Raw genomic sequence first — 21982 nt, forward strand, 5'->3', positions numbered from 1 at the left:
TATACACCAGAGCTGCTTTCCGTTAAGAGAGGTTGAGACATTCTGAGGATTTTTGCAACCCTTCAGAATCCAATAGAACACAGAGAGAAATAGCCAATTGCAACCATCCATAATGAACATACATAGAGCAAAAAATCCCTTAGCCTCTTGTTTTCTCAAAATATCCATGTTACGCAGGACCACATCCAAATCATCAAAAGAACCATTATAGTTGTAGATCCCAAGTGACCAAAGAGTAATTCTGATAACTCTAAAAGCACTAATCCTATGCTCAATGGAATTCAATAGCAAAATATGTTCATGCGAAGTATTTCCAGCAGAGTCATTTTCAGCACTAAATACCAACATTACCACTGAAATTGTGCCAAAAATCTTAAAAGTTGCACACCACAACAGAATTAGTTGCCTCTGTGATAGGATATCGGAAAACACTTTGAGATCACTATGCTTGATTTAAACTGCTTCTTGAAATCTCCTATCACACTTCTCCAGTACATTACAATCGCCTCTTCCTTATGATATCCATTCTTCTTCTCTGCAATTGTTAATGTACCTAACGTTAAACGATTTTCCACCTCGTGATCTTTGATTTTCCAAATCTCATCAGTGTCTCGTCCTTCTTCCTTTCGTAATCTCACAGACAAACCAACACACGCACCCAAAACACACACACAGCACTTGACGCTCTCTCACCCGGCGGCCACCGAAGAGCCGGTCGCCACCGGGTGAGGAAACAACTCTCACAATCAGATCGGAGAGGGAGCAATCACACTAAGGAGAGGAAATGTCGCTCTCACTAGGAAACCCTAGGAGAGAAAAAGATTAATGAAGTCAAATATCCAGTATAAGATTTAACCACGTAAATATGTGAAGGATTAAATCAATGTTTTGTCGTTTTAATTTTTAATCATATACAGATGACCTCTATAATTTTTAAATTTTTATAAGAAATTTTTCTAAATTTTTTATATTTATGCAGATAACTTGATTAGTTTTATATTTTATTTACTCACGCCCAACTTAAAAATTTAGGAGGATTATTTATACATTAATCAAAGTTTGGGGAATTATATACGTTCAAAAATAAATTTTAAGCTGATATATAATCGATATTTTGGTATTATCTGCACAGATATAAAAGTTCATGGAGTTTTATTATTAAGTTTTAAAGACTAAAAAAATTATTTATAAGATCCAAAATTGAGGGAAATTTTGTGCTGTTTAACCTTATAGTAATGATGAATATTATCCCTAATTGAGACTACGAAAAGAAACTCTATAAGTCTATACTGCTTTCAAATTAAATAAAAATTATTCATGTGACATCTGAGTAGGACTGCTTACATGGCAATCTTTGTTTTACTATCTCCAATCTTCAATATAAGAACTAGTTGACTAATTTGAATAAATTAAAAAAATTAGCTATGTCAGTTATTTGTAATAAATAAATATTTTTTCCCTAAAATATCATTGATAATTAAGTGTATTAGCTAGAGTTATCATTATTACAAGGACTATTTTCAGGGGAAAAAGATAAACATAAGAGACAAAGTGAATTAGAGCTTTATATTTAAGATCAAAATAAAAATTAAACTAACTCTTATATTAAAAATATGAGATAGTATTAAATTTTTTTTTTGGTGGAAGATTCTTCCACCTTCCAATGTGAAGAAGGGAGAAGAAAGGTCTTCTTAAGATTGAATATTGAAATCATAGAGTGAAAGAGAGAACGGATCTTGATGTGTTCCTCCATGATGACGCTCTTTAGTCTATCGTTGCCATCGCCGTGCTTGGCAAAATCCTCTTCTTCAAAGAGGGAACATCCATCTCATCCAAGAAATGTGCTCATATTATCTCCTTTTTAATTATAACATCTTATTTATATTCTATAAAGGAGATCTTATAATTAAAATCGGAGGTAATATTATTTCTTTACACTTCAAGATCCCAACTTTTTTGGTATCCTGGTTTTAAGATTCAATCTAATTAGGAAAATTGTAAGTTATAAAAACCGTGACTTTTCTTTTATTATTTTATGTAGATTCATTGAAAAATAAGTTCTATTATTCATATTAACATTTCTTTTTTTTTTTTTGAGAGACAAGTCTTTGTAAGTGAGAGAATATGGGGATTGATTGGGGTAACATTAGTTTAAAAGTCAGCGTCAACAGTCAAATACGCTTAATAAACTTGGTCAAGTCAAACATGAAATGCCCCCTTCTTTCCCCATCAATGACGCCTCCCAAATCCCAATAATGCTCCTTCCATTTGTACTACCATTACTTTACTACTCGTTTTTAATTAACTAATCTATCCTAAATCTAAGGTACACTCTTCCGATTTATAAGGTTAAAAAAAAAGGTTTTTTTAATTATAAATTATTTTATTAAATTTTTAACATGAATTTACTATTTTATTCTTTATTTATTACAATGCAGAAAGTTATTTATTTTAAAAGGAGTATGTATTAAATAAGAGTAAAGTGAAAGTTGTTATATTTTAATGGAGAGTTAATGTATTTTAAGATTTTTCTTGATCTGTATAAAATATGCTATAAGTGTCTTATAAATAGAATCAAATAAATATCTTATAATGTAATATTGTAATTTACACTATAAAATATATCTTATATTTATAAATGGAGGAGTATAAAGTATTCATGTGTTTATGATTATGGTTTCAAGCTTAATTTATATTATAGTAGTATTAGACTGCAGTTAAAAGTTAAATTGTTACCTGTGATAATCAATATTAATATAAAGCATACAACTTGTTGAGTCAAACTCTTAAAAACCATGAATATTAATGCTTTTATTTTTCAAATTATGTCTAATCTGTAAAAGAAATAAAGAAAATTGTGTGAGAAATTTTTGTTTGAAAACATGTTTTTATACACAGAAAGTACAATATTTTATAGGATTTCATATACAGAAGAATATTAATACTCAATCCATGTCTTTCTAAACAATAAAATTTTTAAAGACGGAATTTTCACCTATTTTTCTAAAAAATAATACTCCTCCGGTCTTTAATATAGGACCCAATTATTGAGTTGGTTTTGGTTCTAAATATAATATCTATTTCTCATATTTATCAATTTTTTCTAAATTATCCTTATAGATACTCCATCAATCATAATTAAGTCGAAGAAGGAGAGAGAATATTAAGAAAGATGATTATGGTATTTTAGGAAAAACGTGTCACATTTCTTATAATTAACTGACTTACCTAATTTTTTTAATCTAATCAAGTTAGTTAAATAGGTTTTATATTAAGAACCGGAAGAGTATGTAGCTAGAGAGAGAGAGTGCGTGTGTTTTCCGCCCTTAATTTTGGGAAAGCAGTTGAATGTTTAGCAAATCAAGCTCTAGAAGCATCTATCATTTTTAGCTGATGACGACCTTGCTTTAGATCTTGTTTTAGTTTGATAAGAATTCTTAATAAATAAATATGCGTGTGTGTTTGGACCAAATTACACCTTTGATTGGTAGCTTAATCTCAAGGTAAAGAATAGTAATTTTTGTCGGAAACAAAAATAAATTAAATCAACAAAATATTATAAAACGTTTCCACAGACAAAAGTATAAGCCTAAGCAGTATAACAAGGGGAAAAGACCTGACTGAAATGACAAGAAAAAGCAAATAAGAAAATTAATTGGTTACCGTAATTTCTTAGGTCTTTGTATTGATTCACAATTTACAACTCAATTATAATTAATTTTACGTTATTTATAACTAAATTTTAAAGAATTACTGGTACAATTAACTGGATTGATTGTCGAGTACAGGGACATTTTCACTTCTTCTGCATCATTATCCCCTTTTTTTCACAGAAAACGAATTATTACAATTACATCTTTCTAAATTAAACTATTCATTTATAAATTATTTACATGATTTAACATAAAATTTGTAAATTTAAAATAAATGAAGTTTATAATTTTGAAGCAAACGAAATAATATTAAAATAATAATTTATTGAAATATTTTTAATAAAAATTGAATCATACAAAATTCTTTTGAACTTTTAAATATGCGCAAGCAAAAGTTTTAATTTTTATAATTTGACATTAAAAAAAAACTCCCTAAATTTTTTTGTTTGTGTGGATAAATTTCTAGTTAAAAAAAGTGCTGAAACCCCATTTTCTTTCATTATTCTATAGATAACTCTCTTAAGTTTTGAGTTTTTTTCATAGAAATAATGGACTAACGGTAGCTAAGTTCCCTCAGCAAATATAAAATCTTAAAAGTGTTCATTCTAAAATTCAAAGGTTAGAGAAGGAATTTACACATAACACAAGTTTAAAAAGATTGTACTACCTCATGTCCCTAATATAAGACTCCGTTTAATTTTTATTTCAGTATTAAATATAAGAAATTAATTTACTTTGTCTCTCATACTTTTTTTTAAGATAATCCTTCTAATATAATGGCAATTCTAGCCTATACTTATTTATTATAAATAATTAACTTAATTTTTTTCTTAATTTAATTCAAATTAGTAAACTAACTCTGATATTTAGGATTAGAGATAGTGTATATATAATCGGGAAAAAAAAAGATTGTACATAATTTAGTCTTAATAAAATGTCTACACTATTTCTTAGAGTATTTTGCTATTTTACTCATATATTATTACATTATTTAATTTGAAGAATATGTGTGTGTCTATTATAATGGACGAAATCAATTTCCAATTATTTATCAGGAAAAATTATCTAGTTATTTAACTTAATTTCAATTTTTTTTCCACATACCCTTCTAGAAGACTGAAACCGAGCAAACTTTTTCCTTTGCGTGACCCCTCAACTCAACAAACTATTAATTGCTCTGTGGAAAGAAACATATAACTATGTAAGAAAAACTATATAAATATTAAATATAGTCCCCTTTCCTTTTCATATGACATCTCAAAAATTGAATTGGTGTTTGGGTTGGGGCGTCTGACTATTAAATATATTTTCATCAAATTTTTTAAATTAATTTTCTATTCTTTTTCCATATTACATTCTTTTTTATTCTTTATTTCACTCATGGTATTTCTTTCTCATAATCAAATATATTCTTAAAAAACATGATTCAATTTTTACATATTTATTGTTTTAAACTAATTTTAACTGTTTTTTAAACCGTTTAATTTAATTAAAAAAATCTTATGAAAAGGATGAGAGCGGTATAAACTATAAAGAAAAAATAATGAGAAGTGAAATCTCCATGATATCTGGAGCATAAGTAATAACTAGCATTTTTGGCCAAAACAAGTATTAACTAGCTATAAACTAAATTTAATAATACGTGGAACTTTATTCTTGGACAAAACCCAAAAGATATAAAAGTCAAAACCTTTCTAGGAAATTGCGTATGTTATTTAATTTCTTTCTTGTTTGACATTTTGCAACTTATTTTCACACGTACAACACAAATCATAGAAATATTATGAAATATAATGTAATGATATGAAATGTAATATAATAAAATTATCATTACAGAGGATTTGCTTTTATGCCATCAAAAAAATCATGGAATAGAATTATATTTTGTCTAAAAATGAAAATAAATGTGAAATGATTTTTAAATTCTACTAAGACATAGAAAGAGGGTATAAATATCTAAATATTAATTTATGAAGGGTAAATGTTCATAGTTATATTGGAATATTTTATCATATCAACTAAATACTTGAACCAATAGAAATCAGAAGGATTTCTGATGCATAGGATCGAACCAATAATATAATTGGTGTTTTGATTTATACATGTTTGAATAATAAATTCAAGATAATCGTAAATTATAAAAGTAAAAATCATAACTTCCTTCTTTGTACTTTCCAGAAGCCAGTAAGATGAATAGGCTAAATTTCTGATCACAAAAAATAATATTTAAAATATTTAAGATTCAAAGTTTAAATATTTTTCTTTCTATAGAGTAGAAAAGAAAATACTGATTTAACTTATGCGCATAGATTTCAACCTATGCCTTTCTCTACGTCTGAATTTTTTTTGAATATTCTATGTCCGAATTTCTGTTATTTCATTTTTTTTGTGCCTTTTCATTTTACTATAAATTATTTAAGTTTTCTCTTGTAAGACATAAGTATGTTATGGAAAGAAAGCTAAGGTTAAATTTCTATCAGGGTATTTGGTCATTTTGTAAGTATATTTTTACTGATTATAATATCATATATTTATTTTTGCAAACAATTTTAAAAAAATGTTCATTTTATTATACTTAAAGACTTTTAAATGAGTTTAGCATTTTGACTTAAAATAAATTAAAGCATTAGATAAAAATGTGCAACAATGTAAAACTTTAATATGAGATGATATAAAATACACTAACACTAGAATGCATAGTGTATTATTGTACGTAGATTTTTTTAAAAATAAATTTGAACTTTATTTATGAAAGACTAACCAGCATTAGTTTTATTGAGTTTGAATTCATATGAATGTAGAAAACTCTGGAAGAATAGTTATCATTGATTGAGTCTAATAATATTTGAATTTGATCTAATAATACTAAATATCATGTGATTATATAAATAATTGTTTGTTATATAAATAATGCAAATTATTAAAAATTTTATATTTAACACGTAAATATATGCAAGAACATTGCATGACATCTCTTGATGAAGTCAACTTTAGCCCAGAAGTTGAATTTTCTGACCTTTGCGTTTTCGGTCCAATTAATACAACACATGATCCAATTAAATTGTTAAGCCCAATACGTAAAATGGTGGGCTGAAGAAACCAGGTGCAAGGGGGAAAATAGGCGATAGCAAAAAAAGTAAAATTATTTCTCATGGACACAGAAAACCCCCGCTGAGAGACTCACCTACCCAGGTGCGTGACAGGAGTCGGATCTAGACATAATCAGGGTAAAGTTCTGGTGAACTGGGTGGGGAGCCAAAAAAAAAAAGTAAAATTGATAAAGATTAGTTTTTGGTGATTTCAATTTTAGACAATACCTTGTCTAAATTATTTTATTTTTAAAATAGTAGTCAATTACTCATAATATATTTTATTTTGAAAATATTATTACTTAATTGTAAGCTTACATGAAAAAATTAGAGCACATAATCATGTGTGATTTGAGAATTTGATATAATAGATATCAAGAATTTGATCTAAGTATTTTCCTTCAATTTTTAATTCTTTTCTAATTTTAATTTCCTATTAATCTGTTTGCTCTTAAAATAAACTGGGCCGAGCCCAAGGTAGATGGTAAGCCCAATGTGGGAACAAGTAACAAAATTAAGAAAAGAGACACTTAAGAAAGATATCTAAAACTAACAGAGAGTTGAGTTTAATAAAAATGGCTAATTTCTCAAATTATAGCAAACTAAAGTTTGAATCTCCATTAGGAGATATGCTCAACAGTGTCTTAAATATGATTATTTCTAATAGAAAAATATTTGTGCCGAGCAAAAAAGAAAAAATAAAGATACCTAAAATGTTAGTCTTTTTTTTTTGTCATTAATTAGTTGTTATTGCTTTAGTGATTCATATTTGAACATTTTCGAAAATAAATTTTTAATTTATATAACTTGATTATCTATATTTTATATATAGAAGCAGAAGAAGTATAAGAAGAGGTGCACGCCTAAGAGAGAAATTTAACACCTTTGTAGTTTGGCGCATAATATGCCTTTTATTGGAAAGACAAAAAATTACACTCCTTCCATTCCTTATTATAAGAAATAATTATCACAAAATATTAATTAAATTTAGTTAAAAATAATAACTATATAAGATGTATATATATTTTTACTTATAGCCTTGCTTATAAAGAGAGTACATAAAAGATAATTATGAGTAGAAATATATTGCAAAGAGATAATAAATAGTATATATTTAATGAGTATAAAAATATAAAAATCAATTTAAAATTTCAGAAAAAATAATTTATTTTTTATATTTAGAAATAGTAGTATTGAAAAGATTTTTTTTAAAATAAAAAAAGAATGGTTGGAGTATTAAACTTGGGAAACCTTGTTCCATCAGCACCGCCAATGGAAAATGACAACTTCATGGGAAACGAACTTTTTGTGACTATTATACCCTCACACTTGTTGTAAGTTATCCATCAAACCTCATAGGAATCTGTCGCTTTCTTCCTCTCCTTCTTCTGTGAACAGGGACAAAGCATGGGAATGCCACCATCCCTCCCTCAATCTTCCATATATTTCTTTTTGGTGTAAAAGATTTTAGATAGAGGATCAGGCTCAAATCAAACTAAGGGGGTGTTTGACAACCCTTAAACTCACTTTTGAAAAGCACTTTTTCGTAGAACAAGGCAAACTCCTCCATATATTTACTTTGTAAACTGTAAAAGCACTTTTGAAACCATAGTTTGGTTTTCATCCAAACACCCCCTAAAACTAAAGCATTTGATCTAGCTTCTTCTAGGTGATACTATGTTAGATAGGATGAATCTATAATAGATCCTCATACATTTACTTAGACATCACGTTAACAAACTTGATACACAAGGCCCAATCCTAAACAATCAGCTTAACAGGCGAGGGCTAGTTAATTTGTTTTTTTTTTCTTTTAAAGAATGAGAATATAAATTTTGACAAAATGTTTAATACTCTTGTTATAAAGTTTGGATTATTTAATCCAAAAGACTGAAGACCTTAACTTGTTCAAAAATATAAACTCAATAAAAAAAAAGATTTTGTGATCTGCATGATTCAAATTAAAAGGAAGCAAATTAAAGTTTTGTAATAGAAACTCAATTCCTGCATTTTAAATTAAGCCTGCTGAAGTTAGATCATCCTTAATCAAGAATTTAAAGCATCTATATAAATATATGTGTTGCCATCCTATGTATGTAATGTATGTATTCTGAATTAAATGACGGGTTGGTTGGGGTGATCTTGAATTATTAATGAGCTCTATCTAAACAATAAATCAAGAATAAAGAATGACGAGTGGATTAATTTTTTATTAAAAATTTTTTTATGGATTTTTTTAAGTAGGATATTTTGGTGTAATGATATGTTAATTCTTGCATTCCATCATTAAAACATGCAAATCAAACAAAATAACATTCTCTGTAAAAAAAAAAAAAACTAAAATGATATGCTCTCCAATCCCATGTATAAGTTTTTTTTTTTTTTAAAAAAATGACATGTCTAATGGTCTATTAAAATTTTTAGTATTATTTTTTATTATGCCCCTCTTAATTATTAGTCAGTTTTATTGCATTAATTATCCCTTTACTCACCATCCCTCTATATATAAAGGTACTTTTATAAAATAAATTGTTTTTTATACATATTTATTAGCCTTAACTTCAGCCAAAAAAATTAAATTTAATAAATTTTAACCAACTTTTTTAACTTATATAATTTGGTTATTCGCATCTTATACCGTCTCAAATTTAAACGTATATTATTAAAAATGAAAGAATATCTTAAAGCTCATTAACTTGGTCTAATAATTTAATAAATTCTCAACTTCGTTCCCATTAAATATACATACTTTAAAAATTAAATAACATACACAAACATTTTGCAAGGGACAAAAATGAACTAATGATAGAAAATTAATGACATAGCTTATAATTAGCATCAAAATAATTCTTCACAATCTGCCTTATAAATAAAACCAGAATGATAAAAAAAAAAAGGAAACACAAAGTATTCGTTTGTTTTCATTTTTTGTTCTCAAAATAATTTTATAAAACAAATTTTAAGAATAAAAGCTAAAAAAAATCCATTTGGATAATTATTTTAAAAAATCCTATTTGAAAAAAATATATAAAAAGCACACATTTGGTGGACGGTGGCCATTGCCGGTGGTGACACTAGGCGGCCGGTGGGTAAGAAAAGAATAAAATTTTTCTATTTTTTTAAAACAAAAAATAAAAAACAAAAACAAAAAAATCTAAATTTTTTTTTTGATTTTGTAGTTTTTAAAAACATATCACTATTTTCTGTTTTTTAAAACAACCAATTAAAAATAAATTACTAAATAATTTTTTGCTTTTTTTTAAAAGAAAAAATTATTTTCAAGACAAAGAACCAATTATAGCCCAATTTTTGTCCTTTTTTTTTTTTTTTCCCGTTCCCCGGTGCGACACATCAAGGCTTGTTATTGCTGATGCACATTTTCATGACTCGTGCAACTCAATGCGCCGAAAAACCACCCCCTAAGATATTATTAAAACGGCGCCAAATAGAGACAGGAAGGTTCCTAAGGAACGGAAGCAAAGCGAAGCAACTTGAGACAAAACTCGCTCTCATTGGTAGCATGGCTGCTCCCTTAAGCCAAGTGTAATAACTCAACACCTCCTTGACTAACCACAGTTAGTTAACCCAACTCCTACTTCAACCCATCCTGGTTAATTAACCCATCCCCCACTCACAATTCACATACATTTACCCCCTTTTATTCTCCAAATCGCCTTCAACCTTCAATTTCGCCTCCTCCTTTTTCTTTTTTTTATTTTTTAATTCTGCTTCTCTCTCGCATTTGGTAAACAACTTTAGGTTACCAAAATAAACTGTACTCTGCTTCTCTGCTCCTACAAATACACACACAAACCATCATCGCATTGTGTTCTTCTTCTTCTTGTCTCTCTCTCTCTCTCTCTTTCTCACATACAGTCATGAAGAGGTCTTCCAGTGCTTCTTCTTCTTCCTGCTCTTCTTCATCTCCGTCGCCTTCTTCTTCCTCTTCGTCTTCTTCTCTCGAGTTTCAGAATCCTGATCAGACGGAAGCGCGGGGCAGAGCGAGTAATAAGCGTGCCAGAAGGAGTGGTCGTGGTAACGGTAACGGTAACGGCAATGGTGATGATGGTGATAATAGGTCGAATACGGTGAGAGCTATAAGGTCGAGGTCTTCCGCCATTAATGGCGGACGAAGTTCCGTTTACAGAGGAGTCACCAGGTGAGTAACTAATTAATCGTCGCGTTTCTCTGTGTTCTTGGATCGATATAGTGAGAATTAATTGCTGAGTGGTTTGACTGAATCGAGATTTTTCGGTTTTGGACTGAACTGAATCGAGATTGATTGTCGAAGAAAGAGACAATTGCCGTTGCTTGTTCATGAAATGAACGAAATGTTTTGAATTTTTTCCCTTTTCTGGTGTGTTCAATGAAGTGGATTTTGAATTTGTATTTGCATGTGAGAATACATTTGAGGAATTTGTGATTTTGATCCGTAGGCATCGATGGACTGGGAGGTTCGAAGCTCATCTCTGGGATAAGAGTTGCTGGAACAATCTCCAGAACAAGAAGGGACGACAAGGTACTTCTTCTTCTTCTTTTATTTTTTTTTTAAATTATAAAAAGGGATTTTTTCTGTTTTATTTAATTAAAAAATGGGAGAGGTTTTGTTTATTAAAATAAAGAAAACTTGTGAGGGAAAATCAAGGAGATCTAATACCTTTGTTAATTAATTTATTTGTTTTTTTTACGGTGTTATTATTACTATGTTGTGTTTTCTGACTGTGATGTGTTTTCTCTGTCAATGCCAACGTTCACATACGCCTTTTTGTCGCTGCCTTAGTTTATTTGGGTAAGTCTTCATGTTCTCGGATCTCATGCTCTTCTCATTTCTCAAAATTTATTATTAGATTTTCAAGAAAATAAGTTTTAAAAAAAGCCAAATGCTGAATTTTAAATTATGTACATACTATTTTTCTGACAAACAAAACTTAATGAATTTTCCAATTTGGGATTATGTCAGGTAGCCTCAACCATTAGAGAGCCATACTTTTAGAATGTAGTGAAGCTGTAATAGAAGTTGACTCATTTTCGATATTTGTTTAGATTAGATTATGACTCATTTTAGACCAGCTTGAAAATAAAGATTATTTATAAATTGTAGAGTTTAAAAAAGATTTATTTCATTTGACGCCTTATTTTTCTCTCATTATTTACTCATTTGAACAAAAAAATCAAACATTTTAATTTGCTACGTTAAGAAATACCTGTTCACGGTTTAAAATTCAATGGTGCTGTATGTATGCTGGTATAGAATAGCCAAATCGAATTTATATTTACGAGAGATAAATTATGTTTAAATCCCTCTGCTTGTACCCGTGCCGCTCTTGCTCCATTGGAAATTTATAAATACTTAAGAAAATTTCTTCCAACTTTGCAGATTATTTTCATTATTTTTATTACGTAGGAAATATTAAAATTATAACTAAATCATACTGTCAGATATATTAAAATCATACCCCAAAAAAAAATGATGAAGTGCGACAAAGCCTTTGGAGTTTCAAAATAAATATTTTGTCTTAAGTGAATTATCACTTCCCACTGTTCCCTTTTTTGGCCTAACTCACTGTTCTAAATTAATGTTTCAAAAAATTACCAGAAATTTCGGAATAATCAATTAATTATATTATCATTTTTAGAGTTGGTCACTGGTCTTATTCTCCCATCAAAATTCTTATTTTTTTCTTTAATATCTACAGGGGCTTATGATAATGAAGAAGCTGCTGCGAGAACCTATGATCTTGCTGCTCTTAAATACTGGGGAAGAGATTCAACATTGAATTTCCCGGTACATTAATTTATTTCTCTTTTTGAAGCACATGTTACAATGTTTACCATCATACCAGTGTTTATTTAATTTAAATTAATCGGGCACATTTGCCCATATTTTGTCAAAATTCCATACTTTTTTTTTTCATAAGTCAAAACAACAAATTCCATACTTTATGCTTAAATTATCACTATCAGTATAAAAACCAGTACTGCAAACTGCACTATTCACAAAGCTGTCTAGCCTAAAGCTTCAGAAATACAAAGGGCCAGGAATTTATTTTAAATAAATACTTATAAGGTTCCCATGTTTGAGTTCTCATGAGTACTTTTAATAAAACTCGATGTTTAACTTAGGTTAATTGCAAAAACAATTTGTAATTATCACCAGCTGACTTGTGCCTTTGGGGTTCAAATGCGGGCGACTAAAATGAAAGAAGAATATTTGTGATTATGATATCAATGATATTTTAATTTAACTTAATGACATGAATGAATTAATTTTGCATTTTATTAATGATTGTGCAGATAGAAATGTATACGAAGGAGCTTGAGGAAATGGAGAAGGTCACAAAAGAAGAGTACTTAGCTTCACTGCGACGGCAAAGCAGTGGATTTTCTAGAGGGGTTTCTAAGTATCGAGGAGTAGCTAGGTCAGTATATATGCGACACAAGACTTTAACTTTGGTTAATATTAAACATTAATCTAATGCAAAAAATTTATTTGATTTGAATAGGCATCACCATAATGGTCGATGGGAAGCTCGGATTGGAAGAGTATTAGGCAACAAGTATCTCTACTTGGGTACATACAGTAAGTTTCATTCTATTTCGTCTCATAAAACTTACTACCTCCGGTTCTATTTATAAGAATTTGTTTGTAATTTATAAACAATATGTTATAAATAGGACTGGAGGTAGTATTTTACAATTGTCTTGTTTTTTAAAAATAAATTTTAAGATAAATTATTTGGACTTACTCTTCCTTAAGTATTTTGAGATTGAAATTTTAAATTCACCAAACTAATATAGGAGACTATGCTTTTAATTATATCTAAAGGTTACGAAGTTTAAGACACCTAGCTAGATTGTATAAGTATGGTAAATCCTCTTTATTGCTTAGCCATTGTTTTTTTTTAAAAAAAATAAATGTAGAGAGAGAATAAAGAAAATGTTAGAAAATTTTGTTAATTTAATTTATTTTTTAGCATACGAGAATATGTTACAAGTGACTTATATTAAGGATTTGAGTGGTATCATACAACACAAAGCTTTTGTTTTTGCCCAACCACAAAGCTTCAAATTTTAATATTTTCTGATATCTCATTGAATCATACCTTCCTAGATTGGAATCCAACAATATCTTAGTTTATTAATAAGCATTTGGTCCCCCATCTCATTTAATAACATTTTCGACACAAATTAATGGAAACCTCAAACGCCATTAAATATTTTAGGTGCATGCACAGAATAACGCCTCAAGTCCGTTCCAATTATACTCCTCTAGTCTACTTATAAGGAGAATAGAAAATTTTTATTCCTATTTATAAGGTAATAAGAGACATTTTTTATATAAATATATAATTTTACTTTTTATTTATTATTATATTGACTTTGTTTTCATAAGATATACTATATATTAAATAGGTATAAAGTTGAAAAATTATTAAATTTTAAATGAGAGTTATAAAAGTTTAAAATTTTTCTTAATCCATATAAAACATATTGAAAGTGACTTATAGATTAGACAAGTACTATATATGAAACACAACATTTCAAAGACATTCACACAAAACACATTAACGACTCAAACTTTATTGCATCAATGTGTTGCACACACTATACAATCAATAATGTTTGGTGTATTAAAAATTTTGTGGGGACCACTTTGGTCCACATGCACAAATCTCTACTTTGACCAGATTGTAATTAATTTTTGGGGGGGGGGGTATGAGAGTTAATGCTGAAAGTAGCAAAATCATGTGCCTTCCCCCCCTTTTATTAATGGATCCAATGTGTTCAAAGTGGCCACCGCGAGGGAGTTATGTGTAGAGATCAGGATTTAATTAAAGCTATGGAATATTGATGCCAAATCTCAAATATTAAATTTTTTCTAAAGTATCTCTACATTTTTGGGTGTGAGATTAATCTTATTTGAGATATTAATACCTTCTTGCATGCAACCATTTTTTTTTTAAATTTTAATAAGCAGGTGAGAGTTTGGATTCTACTACTTCCGATTCTTAATATAAGAGTTAATTGAAGATTTAATTTAGTTCTAAATATAAAATTTCAATTTACTTTGTTTTCAATATTCATTCATTTTTCTTTTAAGTACTCTTTATGATAATTACTTTTCATCGGGTGGTAGTTCCATTATTGTAATACACATGATAAATAGGAGTTAAGAAAGGCAATATCAATTTATTACAAATAACTAAGTTTTTAATATCTATAAATTAGTTATTTAATTCTTATTTTTTACCCCCTTTGTCTTGGTGATTGGGTCATGGATCATTAGCACAAAAATAAAATTATTTATTGAATTTTTTTTGCTTCCCTATGATTCTATTGTCAATTGAGTTTTCTTGAAGACTTTTTTTCTATTATTTTGTTATTCGTAATTTTGATTTATTTGAATTTCATTAATATGTGCTTATTGAAATATTATATATTTTCCTTTGAATTTTAGAGCTACTGTTGCTGGTGTGAATTTTGTGATTCTTCCTACAAATTATTTCAAGCATGTAAAAGAAAATATGTTAAGTCGGTTCCCTTATTTATTTTCTTTCAAATAGTACCTTCTGAAAGATGAGTTTTTAAACTATTTTCTTCATATTTTAATCTTCAAATTATTTTCTGCAAAAATATATATTTATTTATGAAAACAATTTTTTATTAGAGTTAATCAAGATTGATGCCCTGTTAGTTGGCTTAACACCAACCCAACATTTGACAATTAGCCCTAAACCCATAAAAGCCGGTGGTTTTGCATATGTTGGAGGATACAACATATCCTTGACTTCTTACTTCTTTCTTGAAAATGCATGTTTCATAAAGATTGAGAAATGGATTATCTTCTTATTTTTTTTAATGGTGTTTATAATTCATAGCTATAATCTCTTATATTCGATAATTATATTGAGTATGATACAATTAAAAAAAATTAACTATTTAGTATGTATAGTTTTGATTTAATTACAACCCAATCCTTGATATTTAATCGAATCTTAACTACTAGTGACTAGATAATATTTTAAAGTTTAGGGATTAACAATTAACAAATTAACCATCAAAACTTGAAGGGTATGCTAAACTCCCAAAACTAAGTTATAACTTGTAATTGAATTAAAATTATAAAATTAAAAGACGATTTTTTTTTTAAAAAAATTAACAATATATGAAAGAAGAGAAATGTTGCGGAGCAAAATTTGAACTGGATTATACCCCATCCTCTCTCTCTCTCCCCCTCTATATATATGTGTGTGTGGGGCGGGGGAACAAGATCACAAGATTCAATTTTAATCTACACGCAGTCCACGGGGTGTTTGGAACACTCCATAATCACTTCTTAGAAGTACTTTTCCGTAAATCGAGACAAACTCCTTTACATATTTACTTCATATACTATAAAAACACTTCTGAAACTATGGTTTTGTTCTTACCTAAATATCCCTCTCTACGATATCCTTCCAAAGCGTCAGTCCAAAGGAATCTGTTCAGTATTTTTTTTTTGTAAAAAAAAGAAAATAATTGTGGGCCAGTCGGATCAATGGCGTATTTAACTGAAAGATACGGAGATTTTGAAGAAAAAGAGATTAGATCAACAACACTTGCCTCTAACAAACACACCCGGTGGGCACGTGATTTCTAATCCTTCCCATCGCACATAATGGTTTACTTTCTTTGATACTGCATCCTAAAGTCATCTTTTTTGTTCCTTTTTCTGTGCTTAATTTATTATATCAGTCTTTAACCACATATTTAATTACTACTTTTTGTTGCTGCTAATCTTTATCATTTTCTCTGCCATAGTACGTAAAGTTCAGCTTTCTCAGATACTTTTCTGTATATCTTATCTTTTTTCTTTAGTAGTTTATTTTTGGGTTTAACTAACTCATTAAATAGTCACAAATTATTATTTTTTTAAATTAATCTGTAAATTCCTATAGTTCCATATAATTTTTAATTAATTTTCTGTACTTTTTTTGTTAGATCCTCATACTAATATTTAATCAGGTCTATTCCTTTTAACGAGTTGCTTGATGGACCTGATTAAAAATCAAATAAAACTATACAAGAACCTCATAAAAAGAAGAAAAAATTATAAGAATTTGGGTAAAAATTAGTAAAATTATAAAACTTTGATAAAAAAAATAAAAACTATAGGGATCCAATTAAGAAATAAATAAAATTATAGAGATTTGCAGATTAAATTTTCTTTTTTTTCCCCTTCTTCTTTGATGTGTGACTTGATTGGAAAAAAACTATACATTAAAATGTAACGAAACTGTAAATACTTAGTTTAAAAAAACTCTATAAACTTGATTAAAAATTAGACAAAATTATAAAGACTTTCATATTAAACTTTAAAGGCTTTTTTTTCCCTCTTTTTCTTCTATTATATGTTGCCTTATTGTTACCCTCCCACGCTCACATACTGACCCACGCAGCTTTAACCCGTGACATCACAAAGGCCTTTTTATGAACCTTTGAGTTACTCCAAGAGTGATAATCACGTGACAGTGTATCAAAAATTGGCTAATCATGTGACATCTTTAGTAAACATGGAACATAAATTATGGGGTATAGATTCTGATGAGCTTTTCCCCCCTTAATTAATTATTTTGATACTGTTCATTGTTCATGAGGATATTGCATGTGATTAGCTAAGTTCATGTCCTAAATTAGGGAAAAAAAGAATTAATTAACTTAATCTAATTCTATTTAATTACTTTTGATTCCCAATAATCTTCAGGTACTCAAGAGGAAGCAGCCACAGCTTACGACTTGGCAGCTATCCAATACAGAGGCGCAAATGCGGTGACCAATTTCGACATTAGCAGATACATTGACAAGATCACCCTCATCAACCAGAACAACAATGGCGAATCCCAGCAAGTTCAAACTGTAATCACAATACCATCACAAGTGGAAGAAGATGAATATGAAGAAGAAGAAGAAGAAGAAGAAGCACCTCCCCATTCATCCTCTTCCCCCTGCTCCTCCTCCGAGTCAGAAAATCTGCAGAATCAGAAGCAACCACCACAACAGCAGCTACAAGACCAAGAAATCGAACCAGAAAATCCTCAAATTCACCCTATTCAGATCTCTCCACCGAACGAAGAATCCGTTCCGATTGCTCCTGTGGAGCCTACTACGACCACCGATGAACAGGAGCTTCCATGGATATTCATGGACGACGACGGATTCTCGCAGTTTAGGGTTCCAGATCTTCCTGACGTCGACCTACTGAGCGCGTTCGGTGATGGTGCACGAAGATTCGACGACGACATTGGATTTCTATTCAGGCCAGATCCCGAGGAGGCCGATTTCAACCTGGACGCGATTTTGAGCAGCCCGAGCTGTGGAGATCTGGCGATGGCGGATTCAAGGAGGATGATGGCGGAGGATTATGATTGTGGGCAAGAGAAGAAGTTGCTATGTTCCGCAAAATCTGCTTCTTGTTCACCAAACTCTTCGATTTCTTGTTCCGATTATACTTCATGATCGACCTTTGAGGTGGATGGATTGATGGAGACATTGTTGGATCTGCTTTGATTTGTTGTGTGCTTTTGTGATAGGTAGTTGGTGAATTGTGCAGCGTTCTTCATGGCTTTGCCTTAATCCATCCATACAAACTTTTTTTCGTTCTTTTTTTTTTTCTTTTTCCCTTTTTTTTAGTTTAAATTTTAAATTTATTGTCAACACAGGTAAACCAAATTAGTCATAAGAACTGTGAAGTTACTTACTTGAATGCAATGACATTCATTCATCTTTGGTTAACAACTTTGGTTTTGCTCTTATGGTTGCTTAATATTCGTGGGAAACTTTGAATTATTTAATTTGTGGAGATCTCAGTTTTTAAAAGAATAATTTTACCTTAACTGTCCTCAACCTGAAAAGATTAATCTTTTATTTTTTGGCCAAACAAACTCTTTTATTTAATAGATACTTTAAAAAATTAGGGGAAAAAAATCCTACTTTGATATAGAAGAATATAATAAATTAGCACTTTAATTTTAAAATTCTAAATAAAAAACCTACAAAAATGTTTTAAGTGTAGGTAATTGTTATTAAACTATAAAAAAAAAAAAACAAGACTCATTTGATGCTTTGAAATTTAAGTGGTGTGCAATTTTTCGAAATTTTCCCTAACTTTTATACTCTTCCAGTTCTTAATATAAGATGCAATTAAGAGTTGATGTTAGTCACATTTGTAAGTCCTATTCGACATATTTATCAATTTTTTTAAAACTAACCGTGTTAATATTTTTTCAACAATAATCAGGTAGGAGAAGAAAAAAAATTAAGGAAGATGTTTAGAATATTTTAGAAAAAATCTCATATTAACTAATTTAATTAACATTTAATTTACTTAAATTAATTAATTATGTTTTATATTAATAACTGAGGAATACTTGCCAATTACAGGTACTCCGCGAATTTTGTACACATATTTTGATGCAAATTTTTCCGCCAATATATATGCACACATATATATGAAAACTTTGAAAAACATGACAAAAAGACGCCAGATAACACGCACTACTGTTTTTGGATGACCATGCTCCCATAGGTGAGGAGAGACAAATAAGCCGCATAAAGAGAGAGAAGTCTGTTCCCCTCTGGTGGCGCTAGAGAGCAACTCATCATAGGCTGGTTTGTATTGAATAGAAAGTGATTTTGAAGAATGGATTTTCTCAAAAACTGATCAATCCAGTTTCTTTTCTCTCAAACTCATAATATTATTCTCATAATAGGGCTTGAGAAATAAAATGTTCTTTCATAAGGAGGAACTACGATGCCGATATAAATACCTTGTTGGTAAGCAATCTATAAAAAGTTTTATAAGTGCCATTTGAGCTTGGAAGCATGTTATGATCTTAATAAGCTTCCGGATCCCAACACATCTAAATTTTTTTATATAAAAAAAATCTTAAAATTATAGGTGCGATCGAATTCATGATCTCTTATTTATAAGAGTTTCTATATGGTTGGACTATAATGCCATTAACATCATTATTGTGTTTTGGACAAGTCTACAACCAAACTTAGCACATGGTTGGATCACCATCGGAGGGACCAAATGTGTCTTGAAATTGACAAAACTAAGATCCTGTTTGGTTCAATTACTAAGTGCTTATAGATGGTAACGTAATGCAATGGGATGTAATGTAATATTCCATACCATCAATATGTTTGATAAGTCATTAATAAGATTTGGCAAAGACAATTATCTTTCATATTTAATCAAATAAAAAAAAAATTAAAAGTCTAGAATACCCCCAATCACAAGTACAAATAGAGATGATGCTCCTACACCTCTTCTACAATTGTTGATCCCCCTTTGTCAAATCCTTGCAAGTCACAGCACCTCTTTAACAACTCGTAGCCCACCTCCATTTTTGCTTCAGCTTTGTCTTGAATTTTCCAATTTGAAACACTTTCAATTTTCTTCTCTCCATAATTAGACTATACTGAACAAGAAGGAAAGAACCAAATTAGCCTTGCTTTTCTCCATACAGATGCCTTCTTCGTTTTCAGCTCTTAGACGCAATGCCGTTCTCATATGTCATTTCAACATTCATTGTCACTCACTACGACGACCCTTGTGTATTGTCCATCTTCCACAACTTTGTGCTATGTTTACATTTGAGTTCTCTCACTGCCGACAACAATTCCCTTTCTTCATCAACTCTTTTAGCTATGGTCTACATGTGATGCACCCAAAACAGCACAGATCTGGAGAGAGGGGACAAGGATCGACATATTTGGAGGTAAAGGTGAAGTAGTATGAGGAGGTGATGATAATGGAGGAAAGAGACAAGGGAGAAGGAGAGGGAGTGATGATGGTAATGGAGTGAGGGAGATAAAAAGATAAAGTTTGGAGATGGATAACGTTTAAGAGCAAATATTGTGTTTTCACATTGATTACAGAGGATAAAATGGACATTTATGAGAGATTGCAACCCTGCAAAGATCATTCATAGCCCCTCGCATAGAAATAGATATTACAAAAAAATGTGCAATTGATATTACTGTTGTAATCTTTTTTACTGTTAGTAAGTTGAACCAAAATGTCATTTATGGTAATACAATAAGGATTATCATTGTAAACCTGCAATGGGGATGAACCAAACGGGCCCTAAAGTTTGCGGGTGAGTTAGAGTTTTTGAGTTGTTTGGATAAACTTTTTGTCCAACCAACTTTTGCTTGAAACGTTGAAATTTTGAGCTTTTGCAACTGTCATCATGGAGAGGGAAAGCAAATGAGAATGAAAAGAAAGATCAAGGCATTTAAGTGGGTCTACCTTAATCCAATAATTTAATTTGTTTTTACTAATAATTTAATTATTTTTGTTAAATTTATCAAATTATATATATGATATGTTGTCCAAGTTCTTAACATAAGGCTCAGTCGACTAATTTGAAAAGATTATAAAAGCTAAATAAATTACTTGATTACATTATATGTTATGTAATCCCTCTAAAATATTCATACATACTACTATATTATAAATAAATTTATAAGTTAGGTAAATTATCTTAGAAAAAATGATATTTTTTTCAGTCATTTTATATCTGAACTTACTTTCTATTACTAATCCAAACAAGTTTTAATTTATTAAACTAACTTTTATAAAAGTCAATCCAAACATAAATCACATTACACTAACTGACTTTTATCTTAACGTATGTTTGTAAAAGTCAGATGAAATAAAAACCACTTTTGCCATGCTAATTCAAACACACCCTTAAAGTTTTGCCGCCCAAAGAAAAAAACCTTGAGGCTTCTTGTTTTTTTGGGACTAAAGTATAGGTATCTTCTTATTGGAGACAATCCTATTTGAGGCATTGTCAGGTACTAAATATGAAAACTTCTCCCAATAAGAATTCAAATATTAATTTATTATGTTATGAGAGACTAACTCTTTCTATTAGATTTAACCTTCATTGGTCAAGCTTGAGGCTTCATGTCCACAAACCAATATGAAAAAATGGAAAAAGAAAACTCGAGGCTTGATCCAAACAGGCTCAATAAGGGGCCCATACTTGTGGTTATGTTTCGGCCCATGCTTATACAGGCCCAATTTGAAGACAAAAATTAAAAAAAAATCCATAATTTTTTTTTTTGGCCAACAAAAAAAAATCCATAATTATAAATCAGATTAAATTGACAAATATATGTCATCACTTTGATATTGTAAAACTAATCAATGAACGTGTCAACCCAAACGGAATTTATTTGACA

At 29.6% G+C, this 21982-nt stretch overlaps 1 protein-coding gene across 1 annotated transcript; it reads left to right on the forward strand.

The window, feature by feature from the left end:
• The first annotated feature begins 10677 nt into the window (after positions 1-10677).
• On the forward strand, positions 10678-18383 carry LOC114757691 (ethylene-responsive transcription factor WRI1-like). Its single transcript, XM_028946770.1, has 7 exons — positions 10678-10901; positions 11179-11261; positions 11523-11531; positions 12439-12527; positions 13037-13161; positions 13246-13322; positions 17487-18383. Exons 5-7 carry the CDS (start codon positions 13043-13045, stop codon positions 18236-18238), a joined length of 948 nt encoding a protein of 315 aa, XP_028802603.1. The 5' UTR covers positions 10678-10901; positions 11179-11261; positions 11523-11531; positions 12439-12527; positions 13037-13042; the 3' UTR covers positions 18239-18383.
• The last annotated feature ends 3599 nt before the right edge of the window (positions 18384-21982 follow it).

This window comes from Neltuma alba, unplaced genomic scaffold (genome assembly GCF_004799145.2).
Source record: "Neltuma alba isolate B1F8T4 unplaced genomic scaffold, ASM479914v2 tig00010616_pilon, whole genome shotgun sequence".
NCBI lineage: Eukaryota > Viridiplantae > Streptophyta > Magnoliopsida > Fabales > Fabaceae > Neltuma > Neltuma alba.

Coding starts and splice junctions, on each gene's coding strand:
- LOC114757691 (XM_028946770.1), top strand. CDS start 13,043: ATGTATACGAAGGAGCTTGAGGAAATGGAGAAGGTCACAAAAGAAGAG. Junction 13,162..13,245: donor AAGTATCGAGGAGTAGCTAG/GTCAGTATATAT, acceptor TGATTTGAATAG/GCATCACCATAATGGTCGAT. Junction 13,323..17,486: donor TCTCTACTTGGGTACATACA/GTAAGTTTCATT, acceptor AATAATCTTCAG/GTACTCAAGAGGAAGCAGCC.